The sequence below is a fragment of the Jaculus jaculus genome, chromosome 15 (genome assembly GCF_020740685.1).
Source record: "Jaculus jaculus isolate mJacJac1 chromosome 15, mJacJac1.mat.Y.cur, whole genome shotgun sequence".
Classification (NCBI taxonomy): Eukaryota; Metazoa; Chordata; class Mammalia; order Rodentia; family Dipodidae; genus Jaculus; species Jaculus jaculus.
This window is the reverse complement of record NC_059116.1, coordinates 68,393,004-68,408,359: the sequence shown is the minus strand read 5'-3', so window position 1 is coordinate 68,408,359 and position 15,356 is coordinate 68,393,004. Positions and strand designations below refer to the sequence as shown.

At 40.2% G+C, this 15,356-nt stretch overlaps 1 protein-coding gene across 2 annotated transcripts in view; it reads right to left on the bottom strand.

Annotated features, from left to right (window-relative positions):
- Positions 1 to 15,356, bottom strand: part of Upf2 (UPF2 regulator of nonsense mediated mRNA decay) — a 138,525-nt gene that overhangs the window by 61,379 nt on the left and 61,790 nt on the right. For both annotated transcript variants that reach the window (XM_004662373.3, XM_045134965.1), the window contains exon 9: positions 5,591 to 5,699. In XM_004662373.3, coding sequence (XP_004662430.1) covers positions 5,591 to 5,699 — 109 coding nt within the window. The remainder of the gene's footprint in view (positions 1 to 5,590; positions 5,700 to 15,356) is intronic.

Below are 15,356 nucleotides of genomic sequence, written 5' to 3'. Positions count from 1 at the left end.
TTATCTACAATTATGGAAGTTGTCAATTAAAAAATAAAATAAATAATTTTTTTTGAAGTTGTTGTCTTAACTTGTGGTGGTTTGATTCAGGTGTCTCCCATAAACTTAGGTGTTCTGAATGCTACGTTCCCAGCTGATGGAGATTTGGGAATTAACGCCTCCTGGAGGGAGTGTATTGTTGGGGGCCAGCTTATGGGTATTAAAGCCAGTTTCCCCTTGCCAGTGTTTGGCACACCCTCCTGTTGCTGTGGTCCACCTTCTGTTGGCCAGGGGGTGATGTCCACCCTCTGCTCATGCCATCGTTTTCCCCTGCCATTGTGGAGCTTCCCCTTGAGCCTGTAAGCCAAAATAAATCTCTTTTTCCCAGAAGCTGCTCTTTGTTGGGTGATTTCTACCAGCAATGTGAACCGGACTGCAACATAACTCAAGCTATGCACAATGAAAGACAGAATCAGTACGCATGAAGAGAAGCCAGATTTGAGGTGTTTTAGAAGGTAGTGACAACAGAATTTGTTAAGCACTAGATCCTGAATGTCAGAGGCCTTTGTTGGTTGAATGAAATATACTGTGAATTTACTGGAACAATACAGAAGTAAATTCAAAGAAGTAAAATAGAAAAACAAATATATATGCAGAAATGAGTACACATGTTGTGTTATGTACCTGTCCCTGTGTGAACGTGTGTGTACAGATGCATATGCATGTGTGTGAATGCATGTGGAGGCCCCAGGTTGATCTCAGGTATCTTCCTCAATCATTCTCCACCTTAACTTGAGATAAGGTTTCTCAGGAACCTGCATCTTACCAACTCATCTACACTGGCCGGCCAGCAAGCCCCAGGGATCCCTCCTGTCTCTGCATCTCCAACACTGGAATTACAAGTACATGTTTCCAGGCCCAGTTTTACTATTTTATTTTATTAAATTTATTTAGAGAGAGAGAAAATAGGCACACCAGGGCCTCTAGCCACTGCAAATGAACTTCAAATGCATGTGCTCCCTTATGTAACTGGCTAATTACGGTCCTTGGGAATAGAACTTTGGTCCTTAAGTGCCTTTACCACTGAGCCATCTCTCCAGCCCTGAGCCCAGTTTTCATGTGGATGCTGGGGATCCAAACTCAGGTCACCATGCTTGCATGGCAGTACTTAACTGACTGTGCTATCTACCCAGCCCATTCTAAATTAGTTACTTCGATTCTTTTTTTTTTTTTTTTTTCCTTTTTTCAAGGTAGGGTCTCACTCTAGTCCATGCTGACCTGAAACTTATTCTGTAGTCCCAGGATGGTCTCGAACTCATGGTGACCCTCCTACCTCTGCTTCCCAAGTGCTGGAACTAAAGGTGTGTGCCACCATGCCCGGCCTCTTTGATACTTTTAAGACGAAACTAAAGAGCATGGTTTTTAAATACATTTAGGAACTACAGGTTGTTGAGAAATAGATGTTAAATTATGTCAGATAAAATGAGTTCCTCTTCAAGAAATGTAGTTAAGAAGGGTGTAGTAACACATGCCTGTAATCCTAGCACTTGGGAGGTAGAAACAGGAAGCTTATTTCAAGGCCAACCTCAAATACATAGAGAATCTTCTGAGGCCATGGGAGATAGTGGCAAACAGGTCTCAAAAAGCAAGCAATAGCCAGACATGGTGGTGCACGCCTTTAATCCCAGCACTTGGAAGGCAGAGGTAGGAGGATCAACATGAGTTCAAGGTCACCCTGAAACTACACAGTGAATTCCAGGTTAGCCTGGGCTACACAGAGTGAGACCCTACCTTGAAAAACCAAAACGGGGGGGGGGAGGAGGAGGAAAAAAACAAGCAAGCAAAGCAAGCAGAGTAAAATCCCAATATATAAACCCAGCTCTAAAAAAAGGCAAAAGATAGGGTTGAAGTGATGGCTTAGTGGTTAAAGCATTTGCCTGCAAAGCCTATGGACCTATGTTCAATTCCCCAGTATCCATGTAAGCCAGATAGATGCACAAGATGGCACGTCTCTGGAGTTCTTTTGCAGTGGCTAGAAGCCCTGGCATGCCCATTCTCTATATGCCTCTCCGTCTCAATCTCTCTCTCTCAAATAAATAAAATACTTTTTCAAAAAAAAGAGAGGAAGCTGGGCGTGGTGGTGCACGCCTCTAATCCCAGCACTTGGGAGGCAAAGGTAGGAGGATCACCATGAGTTCGAGGCCACTCTGAGACTACATAGTGAATTCCAGGTCAGCCTGGGCCAGAGTGAGACCAAAAAAAAGGAAAACAAAGCCAAAGAGACCAAGAATAGTAACTACAAGTAAGAACCAGAAGAGCAGGTGTATAAAAGGGGTAATTATTATGATGATATTTACATAAGGTGCTGTGTAAAGAAAGATATGTGTATCATCTCACTTAATCCTTAAGAATAATCCTGTTTCGAAGGACAAAATGATTATCCTCATGTAACAGACCTATTTAGAACACTTGAGCAACTTAGCCACTTATAATGCTAATGTGGTAGGAGCCAGAATGAGGTTTCCTAATAAAAGTAGGAGAGTCTAGTAGTTTAGAATCTGCAAGGATATCAACTAACAGAAACCTGGTGCTGCTTTGATTATAAAACAAAGGACAAGGGCTGGAGAGAGGTCTTAGCAGTTAAGCGCTTGCCTGTGAAGCCTAAAGACTCCAGTTCAAGGCTCAATTCCCCAGGACCCATGTTAGCCAGATGTACAAGGGGGCGCACGTATCTGGAGTTCATTTACAGTGGCTGGAGGCCCTGGGGTGCCAATTCTCTCTCTCTCTCTCTCTCTCTCTCTCTCTGCCTCTTTCTCTCTCTGTCACTCTCAAATAAATAAATAAAAATAAAAAAAAACAAAGGACAAATTTAGAGTAGAATGTATATACTTAAAAATCCAAGTAAAGCCGGGCATAGTAGCTCACACCTTTAATCCCAGCAATCGGGAGGCAGAGGTAAAGAGGTAGGAGGATTGCTGTGAGTTCAAGACCACCCTGAGACTACATAGTGAATTCCAGGTCAGCCTGGGCTAGAGAGAGACCCTACCTCGAAAAAAAAAAAAAAACATTCCAAGTAAAAAGGACAAAAATAAACAACATCAACATAAACTAGATACTAGATGTGGTGGCTCACAACTTAACCCCAGCATCTCTGGCTATATAGCCAGTTCCAGGCCAGTCTGTATACATGAGACCCCGACTCCAAAAAAGAAGTGAAGATGGTGATGGTATTTGTATGGTGTTGGAGAGGCTGAGAAGTAGGCATAACTTTTTGTGGCTATTTTGTTGTCATTGAGAATACAGAGAACTGAACACATTTACAGTCAACATAGAGTAGTTGGCAGAGTCTGCAACTTGGAGGTAAGGGCGAACAGATCCTGGAGAAGACAGTGATAATTATTCAAGTGACTTTTTTTTCTACTCTGAAAGCAGTGGTTTGTTCCCAAAATATGTTCCTAATATTCTGACACTGTTGTGACTGTGACAAAGCACCAGTTTTCAGACGAGAGAGAGAAAGCCTGAACAGAACGTGCTTAATTTTAACTTGTTACCAAATGTACTGATTATACTTAATCTAGCAATTTGGGTTTTGCTCAGTTTGGGATTTGGGTGAAAGGTGGGTACATGTAACTCACATAACACATTCATATTGTTCACTAGTCAAACAGCTACTTGTTTGCACAACAGATTAATTATATGACTTACAATGTACCTGTCCCTGAGGCAGCAGCATTTACCAAAGTGTGTTCTTTCAGGAGTTACACATTCAGACCCCTCTGGGAGATGCAGAGGGTCATTACCCTCTTAAAGCTGTGAGTATTCTGACAATTGAACAAAACAAAACTAGTTTGACTGAACTCAGTGTTTCCAAACTTCTCTAAATACAGAAACCTTACTTTGCTTACTATTACCTGTGAAAGTCTAAAACAAAGTTCAGCAAAAAGATGGCCCAGAGAAATTTTAACAAGGCTCCTAACAACAAATTAACATTTACTACAAGACACAATTACAGACCATTTTGCCCGCATGAGATTTCTCTTTCATTTGAACTCCAAAAAGCACTCATTTCCCAATAAATCATTTGACAATAAAGCAAGCAATCCTTCTGTCTTACATCCTTCCTGCTTTCGTATTTACTCCTTGTTTCCACAGCTGGATTAAGATTTCCTGGTCTCAGGAACTGTCTGTTCTCTTCTCAGGGCTCAGCACTCCTACTGATTTGTGCATAGTGACAATAATAAATCATTTATTGAGCACTATAAACAACTCCTGGTTTCAATGGAATTCCAAACAAGCTACTATAAAGTTTTGTAAACATAGTTTTTCATTGGCTAACATAGCACTTAAATTTCAAGTGTTTTCAAACTCCACCAAAGTCCACTGTCAGTCACCTCTAGCAATGTCATTTTTACCTCATCAGTCCTCTGTTTGAAGTCTTATCATTTCCACAAGATGAATAACTAGGCTTAGAAGAGCCACTAACACAGTCTATCCAGACTCCCAGGGCTGGAAAGGAAGGGAAGCTGTCTGATAAAAAAGGTCCTGGTGTTTGCCAAGGCACTGTTTAAAAAACACCCTTCTCCACCGGGAGTGGTAACACACGCCTTTAATCCCAGCACTTGGGAGGCAGAGGTAGGAGGATCGCTGTGAGTTCAAGGCCACCCTGAGACTACATAGTGAATTCCAGGTCTGCCTGGGCTAGAGTGAGAACCTACCAAAAAAGAAAAGCACTATCCAAGGTAATAGTTTGGATTTTTTCAACATAATGGGAAGGTGTACTCTGAGGCAGTGTTTCCCACTCCCAGAGACTGACTGGTGTATTCATGATCCCACAGTGAATTCCAATAACCCCACTGAGGAGAGTCCTCAGTAGAATGGAAGTGGAGAAAGAACATACGAGAATAGCCCAATGGGAATATGACTATTATGCACTATGTTTATATAAAAATGATTGGTTTATTTTTGTTTTTGCTTGATTTGGATGGTGATGGTGGTGTTTTTTGAGGCAAGGTCTCACTGTAGTATAGGCTGACATGGAATGCACTCTATAAAGTAGGTTAACCTCAAATTCATAGTAATTCTCTGACTTCAGCCTCCCAAGTGCTGGGTTAAAGGCATGAGCCACCACACCCAGCTTCAAGGTCAAGATTCTTAGGGCAACATTCAGCAACATATGGGCGACAGCAGAAGTGATGACGATCTCGGCATTTACAGAAGCTTTTAATGCTTCACGTACTTGGAACCCACCCTATGGAACACCAGGTCCAAACTCTTCGTGACCAATCCTTCTTTCTGCTGGGACCACAAATGAAGCCCAAGTGTTCATGTTGGAGAATGCTTTTTTATTTATGAAAGCAATTAAGTACAATGCCTAAAATGGGAGGGAAAGATAATATCAATAGCTTCCCTCCCAGATGGGGCATTGTATCAACTTCAAGCTCTGTTTCATATATCCACATTTAAAAAAGTTAAGAGTTCTATAGTCTGAATGCTATTATCAAATTTCAAAAATATGCTTACCAAGAAAATAATTATGCTCTTCAGGTAAAGAATCCTCACTCAACTTACAAAAAATATAAACATATTACAAAATAAATGCTTAAATACATACATGAAATCTGAAATCCCCCCTCAGCATGGAACAAAGATCCTCTGCTACATCAGACATGCAGGGGTGCAATGTAGCAACCAATCTTGCATAAAATGGTAGCAAATCCAACCTGCAAAAGTTACATGTGATATGTGTAAAAGGAAAGACATACCAGAAAGCATTCATTTTAAAATTTAAACTTTCTCAGATATATTCACATATTAAACGATTACAGAAACTAGTATCATTCAGACATGCCAACGTTATTGCCATCATGAAGAACAGGGAAATTTGATAAGCCTTGTTTAAGTTTATTAACAACCTGGCATTTGCTGCTCTGTAATTTGACTAGGTATATAATTCTGATGAAATATGAATCACTAAATGAAGAAATGCATTCTGACAGCTTAAATTTTTAATTACGTACTTGCTAAGTAAATACCTAGAAACCTAAAGGTAACTTAAATACTGCAAAACAGAATCCTTTCAAACCATCTCCTTCATTCATCCAGGGTAAGTTAGTTGGAAATCTCAATATATAGAGGGTAACCAATAACCAAATAAAGTGTAAGATATTAAAATATCACAAAATTCATGCTGCGATTTACACATTTTATTTATCTCAGAACATTCAGCTTCTCATATAGGACATGACATCAGACAGTCAATTACAATATGTGGTATGCATGACTTCTCCCCTTCCACTGTCAGAACACTTGTTTCCCATCAAAAGTAGATAGATGCAGAGCCGGGCGTGGTGGCGCACGCCTTTAATCCCAGCACTCAGGAGGCAGAGGTAGGAGGATCACCATGAGTTCGAGGCCACCCTGAGAGTACATAGTGAATTCCAGGTCAGCCTGGGCTAGAGTGAGACCCTACCTCGGAAAAAAAAAAAAAAAAAGATGCAGTTAAGAATCCTGTTTATTTAATCCTATATTCCAGGCAACCATTACTAACTGCAATCAATTCACAAGCTACATTTATTTTCCATCCCTGTCCAAGATATTAATTTATTCAATGGATTACTCAATGATTCAACACTCAGCAGAACAGAAACTGGAGATGAAAAGCACTTGAAGAACTAACAAAAGTGGCTTCACTGACGGCAGCAAGTTACAGCAGGAGGGAGAGAAAGGCTGAGATAAGAGAGAAGACAGAGGAGAGAAGGGAAAAAGAGAAAGAATATGTGCGTTAAAAACTACACTTGGAGCCGGGCGTGGTGGCGCACACCTTCAATCCCAGCCCCCGGGAGGCAGAGGTAGGAGGATTGCTGTGAGTTCGAGGCCACCCTGAGACTCCATAGTGAATTCCAGGTCAGCCTGGGCTAGAGTGAGACCCTATCTCAAAAAAAAAAAAAAAAAAAAAAAAAAGAACTACACTTGGGAGGAGAAGGTAGGAAGATCACCACGTGTTCAAAGTCACCCTGGGACTACATAGTGAATTCCAGATCAGCCTGGTCTAGAGTGAGACCCTACCACAAAAAGAAAACAAAACAAACAACAAAAAAGAACCACAAGAAGTAGACAAGAGCAAAATCTATGACAGCTTGAAGCTCTTCAGAGCAGAAACAATGCTACAGGTCTTAATTATCTCCAACAGTATCACTACCCTATTGATTACTGCACAAAAATGGGCTAGTATAGGGGAAGTCTTACACTGCTAAAGTCTCACAATTAGATCTAGAAAGTCCACAGCATAAACAGACTGACCTGAAACTAGAAGGGACATGGCAAGGGAAGAATGGAGAAATGGGAACTAAATTCATGGCTAAAATCTCAAGAACTATTCTTTGACTTTTCTAATTTATTTTTTTTAATTGTGTTTAAGCAGAACCTTTTTGTGAGTTATGGAATTTTCCTATTATAAATTGGAGGATTGGCTTCTCTAAAGTTATACAGTTACTTTTTTTTTTTTTTTTTTTTTTTGAGGTAGGGTCTCACTTTAGCCCAGGCTGACCTGGAACTTACTCCGTAGCCAGCCATAGACTGGCCTCAAACTCACAGCAATCCTCCTATCTCAGCCTCTGGAGTGCTTAAAGGTGTGGCCACCATGCCTGGCCTAAGCAAATTAGTTTTGTAAATAAATACTATTTTAAGAACAAAAGTTGAAGGCTGGAGAAATGGCTTAGCACTTAAGAAGCTTGCCACTGAAGCCTAAGAATACAGGTTTGATTGCCCAGAATCCATGTAAGCCAGATGTACATGGTAGCTCATTGGTCTGGAGTTCGTTTGCTGTGGCCAAAGGCCCTGATGTGCTCATTCTCTCTTTTTCTCTCTCTTTAATAAATAAGTAAATATAAATATAAAAAATTGAGAATTAAATATATATAGAATATATATCTTCCCCAACCCTGTAACTTTCTTTTAAACAGTGAAAACTGAAGGCTGAATAGATGACTCAGCGGTTAAAGGTACTTGTTTGCAAACCTTGCCTGTCTGGGTTCAAATTCCCCAGTACTCACATAAAGCCAGATGCACAAAGTGGCACATGTGTCTAGAGTTGTTTACAGTGGCAAGAGGACCTGGTGAGCTCATTCTCTCACTTAAAAAGATAAATAAATATTTCTTTTTAATAAAAGGATGAATGTTATAAAAAATAAAAAAGTGAAAACTATATTATGTATTCAAAGATGTTCTGAATTAAAAAATTTATCATTAAGCTTCATAGGTTTATTTTGTTAAAAGTTAAGCTCTTTTTAAAACAAAACTTTTATTTTTATTTATTTATTTGAAAGTGAGTATGAGAATGAATGGTTGCACCAAGTCCTCCAGCCATTGCAAGTGAACTCCAGACCATCTCTCTAGCCCCCGCTCTTTTGACACATAGTAAATGAGTATAATGTGGGTCACATCACTCCTTGATTTTACAAAAACAAGACACTCCTGTAAGTAGTCTCATAAATATATAATAATTTTTCTGACTGTGCTAGGTTTTTTAAACCTTAGAGCAAACAAGCACTTAATTTTCTTGCATAACCAATAGATTATATTAATATCCAATTTAAGATGTTCTCTAAAATACTAGGTTTTTTGTTGTTCATATCTATTGTAACAAATATTCTTTTTCAGTTCATAATCAATTGCCAAATTCAAATACAGGACTTTCAATCTAAGCCTTGGCTCAAAAGCTTCCCCGCTGTGTGTCACAGCATGGGTCAGGGATACAAGAACTGGAGCTATCAACTAGGAGCTAGAGAGATCCAATGCTTTTTAAAATTCCTGCTCTCTTCTCATTCAGTACCTTCCTGACACTTCTTCCCTTAAACTGGAATTTTCTAGAATACGCTTCCCCCAAACATCCTACAGATACTCTATATTCCTTCATTATGCGCAAATCACCTCAATAGGACCCATTGTGAATACTCCATTGTATTTGTAAATTCACCCTATCCTCCACACTGGTGTTCCCAACACCACAGTGCCACCAAGTGGTATAACACGCTAATAGTTTTTATGGAAAAACAAAACTATTTTTTCTTATTTTCTAATTTAGTGACAGAGGAGATGCATTTAGGTGGTCTCACAAAAATGCTAGAAACCCTATCCAATAATCAAGTGTGACATTTCACATCTGAAGTGCATTCATTTTTCATTAATCTAAGGAGATTCTGACGCCTCTCAACCCCACCTATCAATACCTGGCTAAATCCAAATAAAATGAAAGTTGATTAAAAAAATAATAATACAGAGTACAGCAGTATTTAAATTAAGGAAAAGGGAGTTTAAGGAACTTTCCCTAATTTTGATTTTAAATTCAAAGTCTGGCTTAGGTAAAGAGCCTTCAAAAATGCTGGAAGCATTCTATACCTTGATCTGGGTGGTGGACACACATACACATTTAAAGAAAGATGGCACACAAATATCTAAAACAATTTCAGATTCTGTTCCGATAGGATTCTTCAAATTAACAGGCCTTTGAGATGTTTTCACTACTACGTAGTGAACAAACAATATAACAAGGTGAAAACACTTCATTTCATACTTTTAATAATTATAAAAATAGACATCAAATTTTAAAATATTTTGTCCTGCACATTACACCACCAAGAGAATACAAAGGCTACTCAAAAAGAATGAAAATATTTGCATAATACACAATATAGAAAGAACTCTTACAGCTCAGTAATAAAAAGACAAATACAATTAAAGTAGAAGAGGTGCAGAGACTATAAATCAGTTTGTAGAATACCTGCTTAACATGCATGAGGCACCACGTAAAATGTGGTGGTACACACCTATAATCCCAACACTGGGGTGGGGGGGGGAGAAAAGGCAAGAAAATCAGAAGTTCAAGGTCATTCTTGGCTACATAGTGAGTTTGAGGACGGCCTGAGTTACATGAATCCCCACTTCAAGGTGGGGAAAAGGAATTAGACTGATATTTTTCCAAAGACACGCAAAGGGCCAAGAAGACTACAAAGAAACAGACAGCATCTCCTGGCCATTAGGACCACACAGCACCAAAACCACAGTGAGAGCAGGCACGCTGCCCTGGGCTACTGCCGCAGAACTGACAAGGCCACGGAAGGAGGACTCGCGTCCAACAGCCTGAGACTAACGTGAGCAACACAGCAGGACTCACCTCAAGGACAACGACAGAAAGTAAGCAATGAAGTTCTACTGCGCGGCCAGTAGAAAGCCCATAATCTGAAATCCGACAGTAACAACTAGGAGTACAAATGTAGAGAGCTGGGCGTGGTGATGCACGCCTGGAAGCCCAACACTTGGGAGGCAGAGTGGATGGCTGTCAGTTAGAGGCCACCCTGAGACTACATAGTGAATTCCGGGGAAGACCCTACCTCAAAAAATCAAAATAATAATAACAAAACCCCCAAAAGAAACTAGATCCTTCACATATTGTTGGAGGACATGTAAACTGCACAGTCACAATGAAAAAGTGTAATAATTACTCAAAATACGGAGATACTATATGTTCAGAAATTCTACCTCTAGATTTATAACCAAGCACCAAAAATTTCTATACAAATACTTGCATAAATAGCCATAAGAATATTAATAACCAAACTAATCAACTAATGAATGGATTTAAATAAAATGTGGCTATGCATATTCCACCACAGAAAGTAATGATTCTTGCTATGAAATGAGTAAATATTAAAATCATTATGGGGGCTGGAGAGATGGCTTGGCGGTTAATTGCTTGCTTGTGAAGCCTAAGGACCCCAGTTCGAGGCTCGATTCCCCAGGACCCGCGTTAGCCAGATGCACAAGGGGGCGCACGCATCTGGAGTTCGTTTGCAGAGGCTGGAAGCCCTGGTGCGCCCATTCTCTCTCTCTCTATCTCTCTCTCTCTCTCTCTCCCTCTCTCTCTCTCTGCCTCTTTTTCTGTCTGTTGCTCTCAAATAAATAAATAAAAATAAACCAAAAAAATTTTTTTAATCATTATGGTAAGATTTAAGTTAGACATGATGCTATTTATCAGAAATGTCTAAAATAGATAAATCCAGAAAGACAAAAGCAAGCCAGTAGTTCCTTAGAGGTGGAGGAAGCAGGTAAGCCAGAAGTGGAACTGCTAAGGATTAAGTCTTCTAGAGGTACAAAAATGTTTTAAATAACACATTACACTGACTGTTGCATATATTTATGGCTGAATTACGCACGTGAATAGCTGAATTACATCATTATAAAACTCGTAAACTTTTTGCTCATGTGTGTACAGAATATGTGGTGCAGTATGTCATATATGCACATATGTGTACAGATGCACACACACTCTCTGTATGCGTGTGGAGACCAGAGGAGCACTTCAGTGTCCTTCCCCATTGCTCATATGCATACTGCCTTGAGATGGAGTCTCTCCCTAAACAGAGCTGTTCTATTTTTTCGGTCTGTGAACCCAGCAATTCTTTCACCTCCTCCCATTCAGCTTCCCCCAACCTGTAGACTGAAGTTATAGGTATGCATGGCTATATTCAGCTGTCTGGGTTGGGTTTTTTTTCTTTTTCTATTTTTTTTTTTCAAGGTAGGATCTCACTCTAGTCCAGGATAACCTGGAATTCACTCTGTAGTCCCAGGCTGGCCTCAAACCCACAACAGTCCTCTTACCTCGGCCTCTGAAGGGCTGGGATTCAAAGCACCACACCCTAACCCCAGCTTTTTTTATTGTGGGTTCTGAGACTGGAACTCAGGTCTTTGCAGGTCCTCAAGCACAAGCAGCAGGTACCCTTGATCACTGAGCTATCTTTCCAGCCCTAACGCTTTCTTATTTCAAAAGGGAAAGAATAATAACTTTAGGTGTACCAGATGTGCTGGTTCTTACCTATAAGCCTAGCATTTAGAACCCTGAGGTTGGAGGATCTCTGAGCTCCAAGCCAGCCTAGAATACAAAGTGAATTGCAAGGATCCTGCCTCAAATAAAATAAATAAATTAGATACTTAGTTCTTTCTTAAAAATATTTTATTTATTTGCAAGCAGAGAGAGACAACGAGTAGAGAGAAAGACAGAGAGCGTGGTGTAGTAGGACCTCTAGCTTCTGTAAATGAACTCCAGATGCATGTATCACTTTGTGCATCTGACCTTCCCTGGGTACTGTGGAATCAAACCTTGGTCCTTACACTTTGCGTGCAAGCCCTTAACTGTTGAGCCATTACTCCAGCCAACAAAATCCTTAGTTCTGTACAGACTAGGTAAAACCTAGACCTGTCTACATATAACCTATGCAGTATTATAGGTAGTGAAATAACTACTAAATAATCCATTCTGGCCAGATGTGGTGACACACACCTTTATACTCAGCATTGGGAGGCAGAGGTAGGAGAATTGCTGTGAGCTCAAGTCTACACTGAGATGACATAGTGAATTCCAGGTCAGCCTGTGCTAGAGTGAGACCCTACCTTGAAAAACCAAAATAAATAATCCATTCTGGTTTTGTTAGGGTGCTTTTGGTCAACTCAGGAACCCCAGCTGCAGTGAAGAACAGACATTTATTAAGAGTCATGTCCCTCAGGGAAGACGAAGGAAATTGTCAGAAAGAGAAGAGCATTTTAGAACAGGAAGTCTAAAGACTAGATGGACATGGATGGCTAGTGAAACAAGATGCCAGAAGCAGGTGACAGGCCTGCAGAGATGGCTCAGTGGTTAAGGTATTTCCCTTCAAAGCCAGCCTGGGTTCAACTCTCCAGTACCCACATAAAGCCAGATGCACAAAGTGGCGCATACATTTGGAGTTCATTTGCAGCAGCAAGTGGCCTTGCAGCACCCATTTTCATATTATTTCTCTCTTTCTTTCTGCTTGCAAATAAATAAATTTCAAAAAAAAAAATACTTATTTTGAAAAAGCTGCAGCGGGCATGGTGGTCCATGCCTTTAATCCCAGCACTTGGGAGGCAGAGGAGTTCAAAGCCATCCTGAGACTATTGAGTAAATTCCAGGTCAGCCTGGGCTAGAGCAAGACGCTACCTCAAAAAAACAGTAAGATAAATAAATAAGCCATATGCCTTTAATCCCAGTTCTTGCGAGACAGAAGTGGGAGGATCACTGTGAGTCTGAGGCCATACTGAGACTGCAGAGTGAATTCCTGCTCAATCTGGGCTAGTGCCTCAAAAAACAAAAGAACAAAAAACAAAATAATAAGTAAACAGGTGACCAAAAAGTACTTCCTTTGTCCCTTCTCTCAAAGGAAGTCCAATTCAACTTTGTGGCCCAGAAGGCTCAAAGAGTTTATTTCTATCCTTACTACCTCTTAATCTAGAACATTCTAATCTACCTTCTATAGGCCCAACTGTTTTGTTTCTCTAATGACCCTTCCTAGAGGGCTCTCAGCTATCTCTTTTATGCAAGAAATAGAGAAACGCATCTGAATTTATGAGTGAGGAGACTAAGAAGCAAAATGGTAGGAGAGACTTATGGGCACCTGATAACTATTACTACGCATAATTTCTAGAAAACATGAGCAATCACACCAGTATTACAACATAGCAAAAACCACACTCAACGAGCAAGTCTTATACAAGATACTAGAAAATAAACTAAATGGAGGATCTAAAAGGAAGAAAAGAAATAAAAGCAAGCCAAAAATTAAAAGCAAAAGGACATATAAGTATATACGGTGAGAATTTTTTTGTTAGAAAAAAACCTAAAACTAGGGCTGGAGACATGGGTTAGCAGTTAAGGCACTTGCCTTCAAAGGCAAAGGATCCAGGTTCAATTCCCCAGGGCCCCTGTAAGCCAGATGCACAAGGTGGCACATGCATCTGGAGCACGTTTGCAGTAGCCGGAGGCCTGGTGCACAAACTCATTCACTCTCTCTCTCAAATAAATAAATAAATAAAAATAAAATATTAAGAAAACTATTTTTTAAATAACAAAAAGAAAACCTAAAACTGATAAACCACTAGTTAATATAATCGAGAGGAGAAAAAGTAAATACAAGCACAGCTTTATTGTTAATGGGAAAGGCTGGGAAATATACAACGGTTAAATACATGGTTCAATAAAAAGAAATACTCTGGGCGTGGCGGCGCACACCTATAATCCCAGCACTCGGGAGGCAGAGGTAAGTGAATTGCCATGAGTTTGAGGCCACCCTGAGAATACATAGTGAATTCCAGGTCAGCCTGGGCCAGAGAGAGACCCTACCTCAAAAAAAAAAAAAAAAAAAAAGAAAGAAAGAAAAGGAAAAAAAAAAAAGACATACTACAGGGCTGAAGAGATGCCTTAGCAGTTAAGGTGCTTGCCTGTGAAACATAAGGACCCAGGTTCAATTCCCCAGAACCAGTGCCAGAAGCACATGGTGGCACATGCATCTGAAGTTCATTTGCAGTAGATAGAAGCCTGGCACACCCATTCATATTCATTCTCTCTCTCTCTCTCCATCTCTCTCAGATAGACAGATAGATAAATCTAGCCAGGAGTGGTAGTATACACCTTTAGTCTCAGCATTTGGGAGGCAGAAGTAGATGGAGTGCCATGAGTTCAAGGCTACCCTGAGACTACAGAATAAATTTCAGGTCAGCCTGGGCTCAAGACCTACCTCAAACTTAAAAAAGAAAAGAAGAGCTGGGTGTGGTGTACACGCCTTTAATCCCAGCACTCAGGAGGCAGAGGTAGGAGGGTCGCCATGAGTTCAAGGCCACCCTGAGACTACATAGTGAATTCTAGGTCAGCCTGAGATACAGTGAGACCCTACCTCGAAAAATCAAAAAAGATATTATTATTATTATTATTATTATTATTATTTGTCTATTTTAGAGAGAGAGGAAGGGAGGGAGGGAAGGAGGAAAGGAGAGACAAAAGAATGGGCATGCCAGGTCTCTAGCCACTGCAAACAAACTCCTGATGCATGTGCATCTGGCTTATGTGAGTTCTGGGGAGTCAAACCTAGGTCCTTAAGGCTTCTCAGACAAGCACCTTAACCCCTAAAGACAGTCCTCCAGTTCTATTTTTTTTAATATTTTTATTTATTTGTAAGCAGAGATGAGAGAAAGAGAGAGAGGGGCAGGGATTCATTAGGGCCTCTTGCTGCTCTAAACCAACTCCAGGCGCATGCATCATTTTGTGCATCTGGCTTTACGTGGGACTTGGAAAATTGAACGTCGGCTACTAAGCTTTTCAAGCAAGTGCCTTTAACAACTAAGCCATCACTCCAGTTCTGTTTGTTGTTGTTGTTTTTTAAAGACAGGACCTTGAGCAAGACCCTACCTTAAAAAAACAAAAACACAAAAAAAGAAAGACAGACAGACAGACAGACTGGGTCTTACTTATTATGTAGCTCAAACTGAGCCCTAACCTCCTGCCTCAGACTCCAAGTTCTGGGATTATATACATG